At 46.9% G+C, this 17500-nt stretch overlaps 1 protein-coding gene across 1 annotated transcript in view; it reads left to right on the top strand.

Annotated features, from left to right (window-relative positions):
* myo15aa (myosin XVAa) overlaps positions 1-17500 on the top strand; it is a gene marked incomplete at both ends in the record, with an annotated part of 104876 nt that overhangs the window by 16091 nt on the left and 71285 nt on the right. Inside the window, 5 exons of the mRNA XM_080523077.1 lie at positions 6952-7010; positions 7168-7291; positions 15753-15848; positions 16022-16153; positions 16341-16466. Coding sequence (XP_080379203.1) covers positions 6952-7010; positions 7168-7291; positions 15753-15848; positions 16022-16153; positions 16341-16466 — 537 coding nt within the window. The remainder of the gene's footprint in view (positions 1-6951; positions 7011-7167; positions 7292-15752; positions 15849-16021; positions 16154-16340; positions 16467-17500) is intronic.

The following is a 17500-nucleotide window of genomic DNA, read 5'->3' as shown; positions in this document are numbered from 1 at the left end:
GACAGCCAGAGTCAAGCCTCTCCTCAAGAAACCAACCCTTGACCCGTCTTCTGTCCACAACTACAGACCAGTATCCCTTCTCTCCTTCTTTCTAAAACCCTTGAACGTGCTGTATCTAACAAACTGTCTCACTATCTTGTTCAGAACAACCTCCTTGACCCCCCCAATCCGGCTTTAAGACTGGCCACGCTGCTGAGACTGCTCTCCTTGCTGTCACGGAGGCTCTCCACTCCTTCCTCCCTCTTCCTTCCTCTGTTCTCATTCTCATTCTCCTGGACCTGACTGCTGCCTTCGACACAGTAAACCACCCGATCCTTCTCTCCACCCTCTCAGAACTGGGCATCACTGGCTCTGCACTCTCCTGGTTTGCTTCCTACCTGGCTGATTGCTCCTACCAGGTGATCACTGTCCTCTTCACAAGCCCTCACCTCTATAACGTCTCTTGGCTCGGTAATCTCCTCACATGGGTTCTCCTACCACAACTACGCAGATGACATTCAACTCTTCCTGTCTTTTCCCCGCTCTGACTCACATGCGGCAACACGTGTCTCTGTGTGTCTTGCTGACATCTCTGCATGGATGTCAGCCCACCACCTCAAGCTCAAACATAATAAGACTGAGCTACTCTTCCTCCCCGGGAAAGCCTGTCCTCTCCAAGACTTCTCCATCACAGTTGCGAACTGTAACCTCTCAGACAGCCAAGAACCTTGAAGTGATCCTCGACAACCACTTATCCTGTGCGGCGAACATCACAACGACAACACGCTCCTGCAGATTCTTCCTCTACAACATTAGAAGGATATGTCCATTCCTCACCAGAGAAGCAGCTCAACTCTTGGTCCAGTCACTGGTCATCTTCCGCCTTGACTACTGCAACACACTCCTGGCCGGGCTCCCCGCCTCTGCCATCTGACCTCTGCAGCTCATCCAGAATGCTGCCGTCCGTCTAGTGTTCAACCTCGCCAAATTCTCTCATATTACCCCCCTCCTTTGCACCCTTCACTGACTCCAGATAGCAGCTCACATCAAATTCAATTGCCTACCTGCAAGCAAAGGTCACCCCCCAAACATCAGCCCGTTCACTCCGCTCTTCCACCTCTGCTGGCCGACTGGCTCCACCACCTCTATGGGGATGCGGCAGTCACACTACCTGATCATGTCCTTTCCCCCCTGTATTGTTTCCCCAGTGTAAAATTAAATTTTAAAAGTTCCTTCTTCTAGCACGACAATGGCTCCTGGCCTGAACATAGATTACTTTTTCCTGCTATGACTGGTGGTGAGATGATTCACTTACTTTGTCAAATGTATTTGTTGTAAGTCATTTTGGACAAAGGCATCTGTTAAATGCCAAAAATGTAAATGTAATGTACCCTAGTGGCCTGGGCTTGGTGAGATGCTTATTTTCAGCTTCAGGATCGGAACAGTATATAATTTCATTAATTCCTTCATATCATTTACATTACCATACAAAGTGCCTGAAACGATAGGTTTCAATGTTTTTCCAGATGCTTAAAAACATATTCACTCAGCTTCATCGTACGGTAATGTAATACAAACATTGATAATAGTAGGGCATGCGTACAATAGTGGTACCTGTTTGAAAAGCTGATGAACCAAAATACAATCAAGTTCAACGTCGGCGATTTTTCTACCTCTGAAGTTCCTCAGGCAGCCGGCTCAAATGACTGACGCTGACGGGTGGTTCATGGGTTGTGGACGCTGTACCTCAGGGTGGCACTGTAAATGGTCGGACTGTTAGAGGAGATGACACGAATAATTCATCAACGTAGCGTTTGTTTAGTGTCTTACTACACCCCCCCCACACACACACACACACACACACACACACTCACTGTACATCCGCCACTGTAATCAACACACATACACACCCACATGCGTGCTTGCACCCCCATACAGTAGGCTACTTACATATTCATCATTGTAATGCACCACATCCAACGCGCTGCTTGAGGGAATCAATACACTTCTGTCTCCACACACACTCTGACATGGTGCTGTAAGCAAAGGATAATCCTTCTGTCCAGTTTCACTTCTTTAGAGGAGAGAAACAGAATGTTAAACAGGTTTTCCCGTTGCCTCTGGTGGGCTCAGCAGCAAGCCCAGTCCTTCTCAGTCTTCTCCGTGCCAGAGACAAGGAACCTTCTTCCTCCTTCTCTTCTTTCTCCCCCACATCCACCCATCCATCCATCATCTCTCCATCCATCCATCCATCCATCCATCCATTCATCCATCCATCCATCCATCCATCTCTATCCATCCATCCATCCATCCATCTCTATCCATCCATCCATCCATCTCTATCCATCCATCCATCCATCCATCTCTGTCCCTCCATGCTCTCCTCCATCGGCCTCCTTTAGATCCAGTCTGTCGTTTCCCACTCCAAACCGTAGGTCAGGTCTCTCCCTGTCAAAACGTTGTCCTCTCCACGTCTCCCAGGTCTGAACGCTGTCGTGCCCAGATGCTGTTCTTCCTGTTGGGTAACGTTTGGAATAAACAGAGGACAGGCTCAGAGGATGATGATGGAGAGAGGAGAGTTGGAGATAGAGAGAGAGAGAGAGAGAGAGAGAGAGAGAGAGAGAGAGAGAGAGAGAGAGAGAGAGAGAGAGAGAGAGAGAGAGAGAGAGAGAGAGAGAGAGAGAGAGAGAGAGAGAGAGAGAGAGAGAGAGAGAGAGAGAGAGAGAGAGAGAGAGAGAGAGAGCCATTCACTGCTTGCTGCATTACAGCCCTTCTGGAATGAGAGATGGCAGAGGGAGAGGCATATGTAATGCTTCTAATCATGACAACCTAGGTTAGGTTCCTAGGTTAGACACACACACACGCGACACACAGGGGCCTTTGGAAAGTTGTGGTTATCGGGGTTAATTAGAAAGCTGCAGGTTCCTATGTAACAGGAGAGGAGAAGTGTGTTAGGGGAGAGGAGAAGAGAGGGGAGTGGGCTGCCCTTGATGGACCACAGGAGGGAGAGCAGGGGAGCTAGTCTCAGAGCTTATCAGATCAGTCTCGAAACTCACTTTCGACATCAATGAATAATATTCTTATTATTAAGGGAAGGGGAGATCAGTTACAAAACAGACTCCTTCCGGGAGGTGAGGTCAGGCACTTTTGAAATGTGGAACCCCCCCACCCATATATACAGTATGTACTCATAGAAGCCTTGTGAGTAGGGATGGGAATTGATAAGATGTTATTGATACCGATTCCATTATCGATTCTGCTTATCGGTTCGATTCTTTATCGATTGCCTGATCAATTATCTGTGGGGAAAAAAGTAGGCCTACACAGTTTTTCAGTGTCAACGCAGCTGTTTTATTATCTGGAGTCTCTGAACACAGTCTATAATATCGCTTGTAGTAATGCTGTTTCTGAATTCAATGTGGCTAGGTGACATAAAATTCTAGTATGTTTGGATGGATTATTTAGCCAACCTACATTCCATCCTGTGACTGTGATATTATTTAGCAATGTTGTGTCTATTGTTTGTGACATATGTGACACAGTCTGGTGAAAAGGGCCGCAAAGGGCCCTTGCATATTAAGAAAGTTGAAGTGTTGAAGAGCCCACTCGATATAACAAACAACAGTTTTAGGATCACTAAATACCTATAGTGAATTGGTACCTAGCTAGTAAGTAGTGATAGGCTACATAGCTTGTAAACAAACGTACGTTTTAGGACCTTGCTCAAAAGCAAGGACTATGTGATCATCTAATTATGTGTAGTTATGTGTTTTTAGAATGTTGAAGTTCTACAGCATGTTTTGATGTGCTAAACATGCAGTTAGATGTTTGTAGCAACATTTTTAGCGCTAGCTATTAGCAGCTGTTTTGCCTGTGTTTTGGTTCAGAGCTTGTTTCTCCGCTATTTGGTTTCAGGTGTACCACAGTGGAGGTGTCATGCCAAAACCTGGCAGGCCTAATCGTTTCGAACGCTCTTGCTAATCGTTTTCTAATCGTTCGAACGTTCAGACCAGGTGGCGACTGTGACGTCATTCTAGTGCGCTGTGTTTACTCCCGCAGCAGATTAATGTGTGTATCTTAAACTGCGAAGACAAATGTAATCTTCTTGCACTTGAATAGCATTAAGCAGAGGCGGATTTAGAATTGTAGGAGATCCGGGGCTTAGCCCAGAGGGAGAATATAATGTGTGTGCAGAGCGCGCCGGAAAAATTTGCCTTCAACCTTCACCTTACCACCACCTTAAAGTGGACAAAAGGCTGTATTACAAAATAGACAGTAAACACACACACACACACACACACACACACACACACACGTCAGTCACCATCATTTATATTTGTATAGAATTACAGAATTGATGGGCTGAGGCTAGTTATGTTACAGTATGTATATCAGGGCAGACTCTGGGCTCACCACTTACAGTATATTGTATTGATTGTCTTGTCCTGTGTTATATGACGATATATTACATGTATTGTTGGCCTGTGTATAGTACTGTGAAATCAAATCCCCCTGGGACATTAAACAAACTTAGTTAGTTAGCGTTACATCTTAGGATAGATTTGAGTCATGTTCTGTATACATACATACTACCATAAGGGCATACTTAATGTGGTTACTCCATGTTTACTAGCTGTAACATTAACGTTACATCATTCTTTTTCACTTGTTACTCAGTCAACCAGAGTGCAGATATCAAAGACTATCAGCCTGTTATTCACTTTATTTGTATAAGTATTATCCTTTGTTTGATTTCTTACCATGTACCGTAACAGTACCTTGCTATGTTTCATTTTCATTATAACATAACGTTATGTTATGATAGCTAGCTAGCATTAGCAAACCGGAAAAGTAGTGTCAGTGAGTCAGTCACCTTTCTAATAAGATTCACAAACCTGAAACATCATCTATGTCATCACTGCTGGTGATGTCATTGTTGTCAGCTGCTGATACTGCTGCTGCAACAGTTCTTGGTGCTTGTTTTGTTGAAAACAACTTTGGGATATCCATCCTTACAATTGAAAACTGATTGAGATCACTTCTTCTTCAGGGCAAGGCAGGCTACGCAGTACGCAGGCTAATGTCGCGCAGCTGCTGCCTCTCTGTTGGACTCCGGTACTGCACGTTACTCACGAGAGTTTTTTTTTTTTTTAAAGTAAAACATTCGGGGCTTTTCAGAAAACATCCGGGGCTTGAGCCCAAGTAGCCACCCCCTAGCGCCGCCCCTGGCATTAAGGTTGATGCAGGCTCACTAGTCAGCTATATAATATAACATTTTATATGAAAACACCTGCTAGCATGCTAATTTCACACGTAATTCGCTCCGCTAACGTAGTACGGAGTTGGCTAGTTAAACCACATCGCAGTGATAAATATAATTCCATAATCAGCAGGAAGAGAGCGCGGAGAGCACCTCGGGTTGGGAGAGCCCTATAAGACCCCGACTATCAAATAAAAGCAGAACGGAATAAACGTTATTAAATACAACGTTATAAAATGCAAGTGTGCACAGCACACACACACACACAGAGGAAATCGTGCAATCAGCAGGGAGAGAGCCCGGAGCGCACCCACGTCTCGGGCGGAGACCTTGGTAAAATCATATCCCCCTGTCCAATACAATGTTGGCAATATTCTCTATTGGTTAAGTGCTCCCGGTTTCAAAAGAAAGAAACGGAGGTCTGATCAGCAGTTTAAGATACACACATTAATCTGCTGCGGGAGTAAACACAGCGCACTAGAATGACGTCACAGTCGCCACCTGGTCTGAACGTTCGAACGATTAGCAAACGATTAGCAAGAGCGTTCGAAACGATTAGGCCTGCCAGGTTTTGGCAGTGCCAGGTTTTGGCATGACAGCTCCTCCATAGAGGTGGAGGAGGCCTGGCCTCCCCAATAATTTGAGAGAAGAGAGAGAGATTTAAAAAAGCAATAATTATATTTATTTTATTTATGTATTTATTTATTTATTTATTTAACAAAAAACATATTATTATTTTTTTTAGATTAATATTATTTCCGTTTTGTTCATACATCTGAATTTTTCCATGGCTAAAACCCAATATTGCAATTGTAAAGCACCTACAGGCCAGAATCCCTATCCGTTTGTATTGAGGAGGCCAGGCCTCCCCAGGAAAGTGGTTTCTCATAGAAGTCAATGTAATGCAAATTTTTTCATGGCAATATGTGATTGGCCAAATCACTGAAAATGGGTGGGCAAGGGAGGCCTGGCCTCACCATGCATTGAGTCCAGGGCTGAAAGATTGAGATTTTGTTCGTCCAATCACATGAAGCCATTTTGAGAATTCGCCAGTCACTTCAGTCAAAGAAACACTAGCCATAGTGGCTACGAGTGTCCTATCGACTTGTCCTTTGCAGGACACGTCTAGAACACCCATGGCTATTATCCCTGAAGATAATAGCTCATTTGGCCAAATACTTTTGCTTAAAATTACCTCAGAAGTCGGCGAGATTCTGGCGCGATTTATACATCAGCTCTCCTCTGGGATACCGTGGCGTTCCTGTAAGTTAGCCCATGTTGCGTCAAAAGATGTTTTAACATATTGCTGGTGTTTCCACCCTTACTTGAAAGGATAATTTTATAGATGTTACAAGTAGCAATATTTTTGTGAAATGAAGCCACGCTTTGGACACACGTTTCTTCTTAGACTCCGCCATGACTCCTTGTTGCAAGTTTCAGAGTTTGACGTCATCATGACGTGCACGTTTTTGCAATGTGCAACTGTCAGCGCATGCCGGCAGCGATAAGAGGAATCCATAATCCAATTCTCAACTGGAACCGGTTCTCGATTCCCATCCCTACCTGTGAGTGTGTGTCATCTGAATCAAAAGGGAGTCAACATGGAAACTGTGTCTGAATCTGGAAATCTCTCTCCCTCTCTCCCCCCCCCCTCCCCTCCCTCCCTCCTTCCCCATCTCCCTCCCCCCATCCCTCCATCCCTCCACACACAGGACACGATCAGAGAGAAGATCTACACGCCCCTGACAGTGGAGAGTGCAGTGGACGCCAGGTGAATGACAACACCAGATCCTTGACCCGGCAGTCATACCTCAAACCACAACTACCAGAACACACTGCAATGTACACATACACTACAGTACATTCTGAACTTCAACTCCCAGCACTCTCTCTCTCCACCTGAGTGTTGTACCGTCTTTGACCTCCAGAGACGCTGTTGCCAAGATCCTGTACTCACTGTTGTTCCATTGGCTGACGGAGAGGATCAACGCCCAGGTGTACCCCCGCCACCACAGTCTCTCCATCTCCATACTGGACATCTATGGCTTTGAGGTACTCTCTTACTCTCCATCTCCATACTGGACATCTATGGCTTTGAGGTACTCTCTTACTCTCCATCTCCCGTTCTCCTCTCGACCCTTACCTTCCCCTCTTCCTCTCTTCTCTCTCCCCTTCTCATCCCTCTATCTCCATACTGGACATCTATGGCTTTGGGTCACTCCCTCCCCTGCTTTACCCTCTTTCTCCTACTCTTATGTCGCCCCTACTTCTCATCCCCCTATCTCTCCATCTCCATACTAGACGTCTACTGCCATCTCCAACTGGCCCACCACCCACCACTGCCATTCACCCCCCCCCCCTGTCCACATCTCTCCCTCCCTGTCCACATCTCTCCCTCCCTGTCCACATCTCTTCCCCCTCTGTCCACATCTCTTCCCCCTCTCTCCACATCTCTTCCCCTCCCTGTCCACATCTCTTCTCCTCCCTCTCCACATCTCTTCTCCTCCCTCTCCACATCTCTTCCCCCTCTCTCCACATCTCTTCCCTCTCTGTCCACATCTCTTCCCCCTCTCTCCACATCTCTTCCCCTCCCTGTCCACATCTCTTCTCCTCCCTCTCCACATCTCTTCCCCCTCTCTCCACATCTCTTCTCCCTCTCTCCACATCTCTTCTCCTCCCTCTCCACATCTCTTCCCCCTCTCTCCACATCTCTTCCCCTCTCTGTCCACATCTCTTCCCCTCTCTGTCCACATCTCTTCCCCTCCCTGTCCACATCTCTTCCCCTCCCTCTCCACATCTCTTCCCCTCCCTGTCCACATCTCTTCCCCTCCCTGTCCACATCTCTTCCCCTCTCTGTCCACATCTCTTCCCCTCCCTCTCCACATCTCTTCCCCCTCTCTCCACATCTCTTCCCTCTCTGTCCACATCTCTTCCCCCTCTCTCCACATCTCTTCCCCTCCCTGTCCACATCTCTTCCCTCCCTCTCCACATCTCTTCCCCCTCTCTCCACATCTCTTCCCCTCTCTGTCCACATCTCTTCCCCTCCCTGTCCACATCTCTTCCCCTCTCTGTCCACATCTCTTCCCCTCCCTGTCCACATCTCTTCTCCTCCCTCTCCACATCTCTTCTCCTCCCTCTCCACATATCTTCCCCTCCCTGTCCACATCTCTTCCCCTCCCTGTCCACATCTCTTCCCCTCTCTGTCCACATCTCTTCCCCTCCCTCTCCACATCTCTTCCCTCTCTGTCCACATCTCTTCCCCTCTCTCTCCACATCTCTTCTCCTCCCTCTCCACATATCTTCCCCTCCCTGTCCACTCTCTTCCCCTCCCTGTCCACATCTCTTCCCTCTCTGTCCACATCTCTTCCCCTCCCTGTCCACATCTCTTCCCCTCCCTCTCCACATCTCTTCCCCTCCCTGTCCACATCTCTTCCCCTCTCTGTCCACTTCTCTTCCCCTCCCTCTCCACACCTCTTCCCCTCCCTCTCCACACCTCTTCCCCTCCCTCTCCACATATCTTCCCCTCCCTCTCCACATCTCTTCCCCCTCTCTCCACATCTCTTCCCTCCCTCTCCACATCTCTTCCCCCTCTCTCCACATCTCTTCCCTCCCTCTCCACATCTCTTCCCCTCTCTGTCCACATCTCTTCCCCTCTCTGTCCACTTCTCTTCCCCTCTTCCCCCTCTGCTTCCTGCTTCTGAGTAGATTAGACGTGTTTCTCCCTCGCTCCTCTCATACCACTGCTTTCCTGCTTTTTTCTTGCTTCTTTTTTATAGTTTTAACCATTTTTTTATATAGCTGTTATTCCTACCATGCCTGCTATCTGTCAAAGTTGTGTGGATCTTTCAAAGAGAGTAGAATTATTGGAATATACTCTCCAGGAGCGACTCTCCGCACTCGAGAATCGCTACGCTAATGGTTCTCCACCCACGCAAGCCTTTGAAGAGGATTTAAATCAAAATTCACACTTCCCAAAGCTAACGAGGCAGGTGACAGCTGCAAAATTCACTGGACAGATGAATTATCCCCCGAAACTACTGAAATGCAGCCAACTGAAGTCCTCGTTAGCACCGTTAGCATCATTAGCAACAGGTAGGCCCGAGCCATGGGCTTGCATGACTAAACAGAGCCGAGATAGGAGTCTGAGACACCGGCCCGCAGAGCAGCGAGCTGGCATGACTCCCAAGGCCCGAGATAAGAACATCAGAGTCACGCCAAGATTTCCCAGGCCTGGGAATCACGTGACTCCCCGGCCCCCCCCGGCGACTCCCCGGCCCGCAGACACGAGCTCAAGGTCACCCCCTCCTTCTTCTACTTCTCTGTGTGACATGCAGCGGATGAAACAGACTTCACCTCCAAAAGATACTTTGTTGATTGGAGACTCGGCGATCAGAAACGTAAGAGGTAAAAAATTACATATCCATTGTCTTCCTAACCTAACGGTCTCAGAAATAACAAAAGATTTGGAAGAAACACTGTCTAAAAACCCAGACACAAAGCGTCTTGTATTACATGTGGGACAAACCGATTCACGTAAAATGGGCTCAGTAGACTTGAGACGTGATTTCATGGAACTTTTCAATAGACTTGACAAGCTTAAGATTGAGACATTCATCTGTGGACCACTACCCACTGTTGACAGAGGTAACCTGGAATTCAGCCGGCTCCTAAGCCTTAACACGTGGCTCTCTGGTGCGTGCCAACTTAAAAGGCTGAAATTCATTGACCACTGGAACATATTCTGGAGGCAGAGAGACCTATTCAAAAGAGATGGCCTCCACTTAAACAGATCGGGAGAATACCATTTGATGAACAACATACTCTTCAACCTCATAAACTCTGCTCCCCCTTCCCTCGCTCTTGAACCAACTGAAAGGCCTATAGATCAAAGAACTGGGGAGAGTGGCTGGTATGCACGGCGCTGCGCGCAGGATTCTTCAGACTCAGCACAGGCAGCTGAACTGCTCACAGTGGATAAACTCTCCCCACAGTCCTGCGACTCATCACAGCCTACAGTAAAGGGCTCTCCAAACTCATCACAGCTGGCTGAAGTGCGTGCTGCAGATGACTTATCAATCTCCCCATCGCAACTGCCTAAACTGCACTCCACAGTCGCCAGGGCAAAACTAATCATTAGCCAACTCGTTGAACCCCCACTAAGGCGACGGTCCAGCCCCTTTTCTCTCCCCCCACCCTCCCTCCCTGCCCCCGACCCCCCAAACCACTCTGCCCCCGACCCCCCAAACCACTCTACCCCCAACTCCCAGAGACACTCATCCACTGAGTCCACTGAGCTCTCCTTCCTCCAACTCACGCCGTTCCTGCCTTTCTCAGCTAAGTTAGAGAAGATGGTGAAGACAGGAGTAGAGCTCACCCCGAAAGCTGCTCCATCTCAGGCAACTCTCCATTCTACAACACCTGGCCCCACACTCCCTGTGACGCCAGCCTCATCAACAATGCCAGCCTCATCAACAATACCCATCGCCCTACCCCGCCACAGGATGCTATCTACAACACCCATCCCCATCCCCCGGATGACACCCAGAATCAGTTGATGCTCTAATAGTCCCTGCTTCCATAGAGTTGATACCATTGACATTCCTGATATAAAGCTGGGACTCTCAACTCTTGCTATCCCTGTTCATATCAGTAACAGAACAGTTAATTGCAAGTCTGAATGCTTTATACACCCCTCAAATTTAATTTCTGTACCCTGCCACACACAGCCCACACAGAGACCAAATACAAAACCACTCAAGCTAGCACTTTTCAATGCCAGATCCTTAGCTAATAAGTCTCTCTTAATCAACGACTTGATTAGCTCCTATGAACTAGATTTCTTATTTATCACTGAGACCTGGTTAGATAAAGATAACAAGACACCAATTCTTATTGAGTCAGCACCCCCCAATTTTAGAACCTTAGATGTCGTTAGATCCCACAAAAAAGGTGGTGGAATCGCCTCTTTCTTCCGAGACAGTTTTAACTGCAAACAGAAATCCTTCGGGGAATTTTTATCATTTGAATATCTTTCAGTTGTTTTTAAATGTTCCACTCGAATTCTTTTTATAATTGTATACAGACCACCCCAATACTCTACTAGCTTCTTTAATGAACTTACAGAGCTTCTCTCCATCATTACTACTGAATTTAATGGTCTGATCATTGCTGGTGATTTCAATATTCATGTAGATAACTCAGAGGACAACAAAGCCAAAGAACTCTCTGTTCTGTTAGATGTTTTTGAACTTCAACAACATGTGAACCTCCCTACTCATAATCGAGGTCACACTCTGGACCTTATCATCACCAAAGGCCTAGATATTTCAAATGTTGTTGTAACTGACATTGCCCTGTCTGACCACTGTTGCATATTCTTTGACGTATCTATCTTTCCTGTTATTCAAACTATGTCTAAAACTATTTCCAAACGATATATCAATGAAAAGACCAGTGCACTGTTCACACAGGCCTTTTCCCTAGCCCCCCCCCAAACTTCTATTCCAACCTCAGTAAATGACCTTCTACACGATTTCAACTTAAAAATCACAAAAACCATTGATGATATTGCACCCATTAGATCCAAATGCATCTCTGGTAAGCAAAAAGCTCCCTGGAGAACTGCCCCATCCGTAAAGACCCAAAAAAGAGAATGTCGTAAAGCAGAGCGCAGATGGAGAAAAACAAACCTTCAAGTCCACTATGATATCTATAAGGAGAATCTTCAGAACTATAACTTAGAAATAAGAAGTGCCAGGCAATCATTTTTCTCTAAGATCATAAACAATAACATCAATAATGCCCGCATCCTTTTCAGAACTGTTGACAGACTAACAAATCCCCCAACACCCATTGCTCAGGAATTTCACTCAGCTAGTAAATGCAATGAGCTTGCATCCTTTTTTAACAATAAAATAGAAACCATTAGACAAGGCATTAGGTCTTCTGTGTCAGGCATGAAAAACATGTCCCCATTAACAACCCCAAATAGGGCGGACATAACAACCATGTCACAATTTAACACCATTGATTACAAGACCCTAGATAAAATCATGTCACGTCTTAAACCATCCACCTGTGCCCTTGATGTCCTGCCAACAAGCTTTTTAAAAAACATATTTAGCTGCATGGCAGGCGAACTAATACAAATAATTAACACCTCCCTTTCATCAGGAATCTTCCCTGAAGCCCTGAAAACTGCAGTTATTAAGCCTCTACTAAAAAAGAACGGCCTAGACCCATTTGTACTAAACAACTACAGACCCATATCAAACCTTCCCTGTACAGGAAAAATTATTGAAATGGTTGCCCACGAACAACTTAGCAATTATTTGACCCTAAATGATCTCTTTGATGACTTTCAATCAGGCTTTCGCCCCCTACATAGCACTGAAACGGCCCTTATTAAGGTCCTTAATGACATTCGCGTAAACACAGACTCCGGAAAAATCTCAGTTTTGGTACTACTAGATCTTAGTGCTGCCTTTGACACTGTAGACCATGACATTCTAATAGATAGACTAAAAACCTGGGTAGGACTTTCGGGCACTGCCCTAAACTGGTTTAGATCCTACCTACAGGACAGAAGCTACTATGTCTCCATTGGCAACTTTGTATCTGACCAAATTAAAATGACATGTGGGGTTCCCCAAGGGTCAATCCTTGGCCCCCTTCTATTCAATCTCTACATGCTTCCATTGGGACACATCATAAAAAAGAACAAAATTGCCTACCACAACTATGCGGATGACACTCAAATCTACATAGCCCTCTCACCGAACGACTATAGTCCCATTGACAATCTCTGTAATTGCATTGAGCAAATAAACGCCTGGATGACACAAAACTTCCTCCAACTAAACAAGGACAAAACAGAGATAATTGTATTCGGTGCACCTGACAAAAGATCGAAAGTCAGTGCAAAACTTGATTCTCTCTCTCTTCACAGTAAAAAACAGGTCAGAAATCTTGGTGTAATTCTAGACTCCGATCTAAACTTCAACAGCCACATAAACTCAATAACTAAATCAGCCTACTATCACCTGAAAAACATAACAAGAATGAGAGGTTTCATGTCCAAGCAAGACCTTGAAAAACTCATCCATGCATTTGTTTCGAGTAGACTTGATTATTGTAATGGTCTACTAACAGGCCTATCTAAAGGAGCTGTTCGTAAATTGCAGCTCATCCAAAACGCCGCTGCTAGGGTCCTAACAAAAACAAAGAAATTTGAACACATTACACCAATCCTGAGATCCCTGCACTGGCTACCAGTCTCTCAGAGAATTGAATTCAAAATCCTCCTAATTACATACAAATCACAAAATGGTCTTGGACCAAAATACATATCAGATCTCCTCCCACCCTATATTCCCGCAAGGTCCCTAAGGTCAGCTGAGACAAATCAGCTAATAATTCCAAGAGTAAAAACAAAACACGGTGCAGCAGCTTTCAGTCACGCTGCTGCATGCTCCTGGAACAAACTCCCTGAAGAAATCAAACAGGCCCAAACCCTTAAAATATTTAAATCTAAGCTAAAAACCTTCATGTTTTGCACCAGTTATGATTAAACACAAACACTTCTATCAATGTATTTTTTCCATTAACTATTGTCTTTTTAAATGTTTTATCTATTTACTTCTTATATTTGCTTTTATTCATTGTAATTTGTATTTGCTTATGCTCCTCTTGTGGAGGGATGTGGAGGGATATGGAGGAATATGGAGTGGTGTAGAGGGATGTAGAGGGATGTTGAGGGATGTGGAGGGATGTGGAGGGATGTAGAGGGATGTGGAGGGATGTAGAGGGATGTAGAGGGATGTGGAGGGATGTGGAGGGATGTAGAGGGATGTAGAGGAATGTAGAGGGATGTGGAGGGATGTGGAGGGATGTGGAGGGATGTAGAGGGATGTAGAGGGGTGTGGAAGGATGTGGAGGGATGTAGAGGGATGTAGAGGGATGTAGAGGGATGTGGAGGGATGTGGAGGGATGTAGAGGGATGTAGAGGGATGTAGAGGGATGTGGAGGGATGTGGAGGGATGTAGAGGGATGTAGAGGGATGTGGAGGGATGTAGAGGGATGTAGAAGGATGTGGAGGGATGTAGAGGGATGTAGAGGGATATGATTAAACACAAACACTTCTATCAATGTCTTTTTTCCATTAACTATTGTCTTTTTAAATGTTTTATCTATTTACTTCTTATATTTGCTTTTATTCATTGTAATTTTTATTTTCTTATGCTCCTCTTGCTGTATTTTTAAATAATGCATGTAAAGCACTTTGAATTGCCTCTGTTGTATGAAATGTGCTATACAAATAAACTTGCCTTGCCTTGCCTTGCCTCTTCCCCTCCCTCTCCACATCTCTTCCCCTCTCTGTCCACTTCTCTTCCCCTCCCTCTCCACTTCTCTTCCCCCTCTCTCCACATCTCTTCCCTCCCTCTCCACATCTCTTCCCCTCTCTGTCCACATCTCTTCCCCTCTCTGTCCACTTCTCTTCCCCTCTCTGTCCACATCTCTTCCCCTCTCTGTCCACATCTCTTCCCCTCCCTCTCCACATCTCTTCCCCTCCCTCTCCACTTCTCTTCCCCTCCCTCTCCACATCTCTTCTCCTCCCTCTCCATACCTCTTCCCTCCCTCTCCACATCTCTTCTCCTCCCTCTCCACACCTCTTCCCCCTCTCTCCACATCTCTTCCCCTCTCTGTCCACATCTCTTCCCCCTCTCTCCACATCTCTTCCCCTCCCTCTCCACATCTCTTCTCCTCCCTGTCCACATCTCTTCCCCTCCCTCTCCACATCTCTTCCCCTCCCTCTCCACATCTCTTCCCCTCCCTCTCCACATCTCTTCTCCTCCCTCTCCACATCTCTTCCCCTCCCTGTCCACATCTCTTCCCCTCCCTCTCCACATCTCTTCTCCTCCCTCTCCACATCTCTTCCCCTCCCTCTCCACATCTCTTCTCCTCCCTCTCCACATCTCTTCTCCTCCCTCTCCACATCTCTTCCCCTCTCTGTCCACATCTCTTCTCCACATCTCTTCCCCTCCCTCTCCACATCTCTTCTCCCTGTCCACATCTCTTCTCCACATCTCTTCTCCACATCTCTTCCCCTCCCTCTCCACATCTCTTCTCCACATCTCTTCCCCTCCCTGTCCACATCTCTTCCCCTCCCTCTCCACATCTCTTCTCCACATCTCTTCCCCTCTCTGTCCACATCTCTTCCCCCTCTGTCCACATCTCTTCCCCTCTCTACTCTCCCCTGCTTCCCTTCTTTCCATCTCTTCCCTTGCCTGCCTCTCTCCCCCTTTACTCTCCCCTTCCTCCATCTCTCCTCCTCCCTCCCTCTCTCTCTGTGTGTCTCCTCCTCAGCCAGCTGGCTCCTCTTACAGAGCTGTTAGAGCAAAGAAAGACAGGAATAATCACACTTCTGAGAGAAAGACTGACTGCAAAGAATCATCGAGTCTTTGTGTGTGTGTGTGTGTGTGTGTGTCGGTGTGTGCCTGCGCACGTCTAACAGGACCTGGCCTTCAACAGCTTTGAGCAGCTTTGCATTAATTATGCAAACGAGTACCTGCAGTTCTTCTTCAATAGGATCATATTCAGGGAAGAGCAGGTGAGTCATCACACACACACACACACACACACACGCACACGCACACAAGTTAATCCAACACTGTGAGGCCTCTGTGAAGTGTAACAGAGGTTCTGAGGCCTGTGTGTGTGTGTGTGTGTGTGTGTGTGTGTGTGTGTGTGTGTGGTGTGTGTGTGTGTGTGTGTGTGTCTCAGGAGGAGTACAGCAGGGAGCAGATCCCCTGGCACGACATCCCGTTCAACGACAACCAGCCCTGCATTGACCTCATCGCCGCTAAGCCTCATGGGATGCTGCGTATCCTTGACGACCAGAGCTCCTTCCCTCAGGTCTGCGAGAGAGGACAGGGGGATGGACAGAACACACATACACGCACACACACACACACACGCACACGCACACACACACACGCTAACGAAAGCGCAGAATGAAACACAGGACAACATTTCAAGGCGTTATCATTTCTGTCAACGTTCTCAGTCATCGGCCGATGCCCCTTTTTCTCTGTTGCCACAGGCGACAGACCACACCTTCCTCCAGAAGTGTCACTATCACCATGGCCACAACCCGCTGTACATGAAGCCAAAGATGCCACTCCCCGAGTTCACCATCAAACACTTCGCTGGCCGTGTCACCTACCAGGTACACACACTGTCAATACACACCTACCAGGTACACAGTACACACACTGTCAATACACACCTGACAGGTACACACACTGTCAATACACACCTACCAGGTACACACACACACACTGAATACACACCTACCAGGTACACACACACACACTGAATACACACCTACCAGGTACACACACACACTGAATACACACCTACCAGGTACACACACACTGAATACACACCTACCAGGTACACACACACACTGAATACACACCTACCAGGTACACACACTGAATACACACCTACCAGATACACACACTGTCAATACACACCTACCAGGTACACACACTGTCAATACACACCTACCAGGTACACACACACTGAATACACACCTACCAGGTACACACACTGTAAATACACACCTACCAGATACACACACTGTCAATACACACCTACCAGGTACACACACACTGAATACACACCTACCAGATACACACACTGTCAATACACACCTACCAGGTACACACACTGTCAATACACACCTACCAGGTACACACACTGTCAATACACACCTAGCAGGTACACACTGTGGTGACCACCACGTAGACCCGGTAAACACACCACCCAGACAGGAGACAACACAGCGCTAAAGTTTCAAAACCGCCCACTGGACGTATTTATTTAGGAAAAAATAAGAGTTACGGAGAAAGCAAAAAAGGTCCAACTAAAACTCGCCTCCGGGCGGCTAACGGTGGAACTTAAGGTGCCTCTAGGGGAGGGCAAAAGGGTGGACTTAGTTCCTCTCGGGGGGACACTCCGGTGTCCCGTCTTCGAGCTCCGGGGGGTATTTGGGCAGAGGGGCTGGTCGCTCCGCTATCGGCAGGCGGGCTCGCGCTCTCCCGGCTCTCCCTTTACTGTGGGGAAGAAGATATTGATATTATCCGCCGTACCACGGCCCTCACCCATACGCGTGTCGTCGCGTAGCCTCTCGCTCCCTTTCTGACGCCTCCGCCTCTGCTTTTCATTCCTCCACCCGTTCGCGTCGCAGGTGCTCCG

Source organism: Nansenia antarctica, assembly GCF_963989245.1.
Source record: "Nansenia antarctica genome assembly, chromosome: 2".
NCBI classification, from domain to species: domain Eukaryota; kingdom Metazoa; phylum Chordata; class Actinopteri; order Argentiniformes; family Microstomatidae; genus Nansenia; species Nansenia antarctica.
This window is presented reverse-complemented; position numbering and strand designations above follow the sequence as displayed.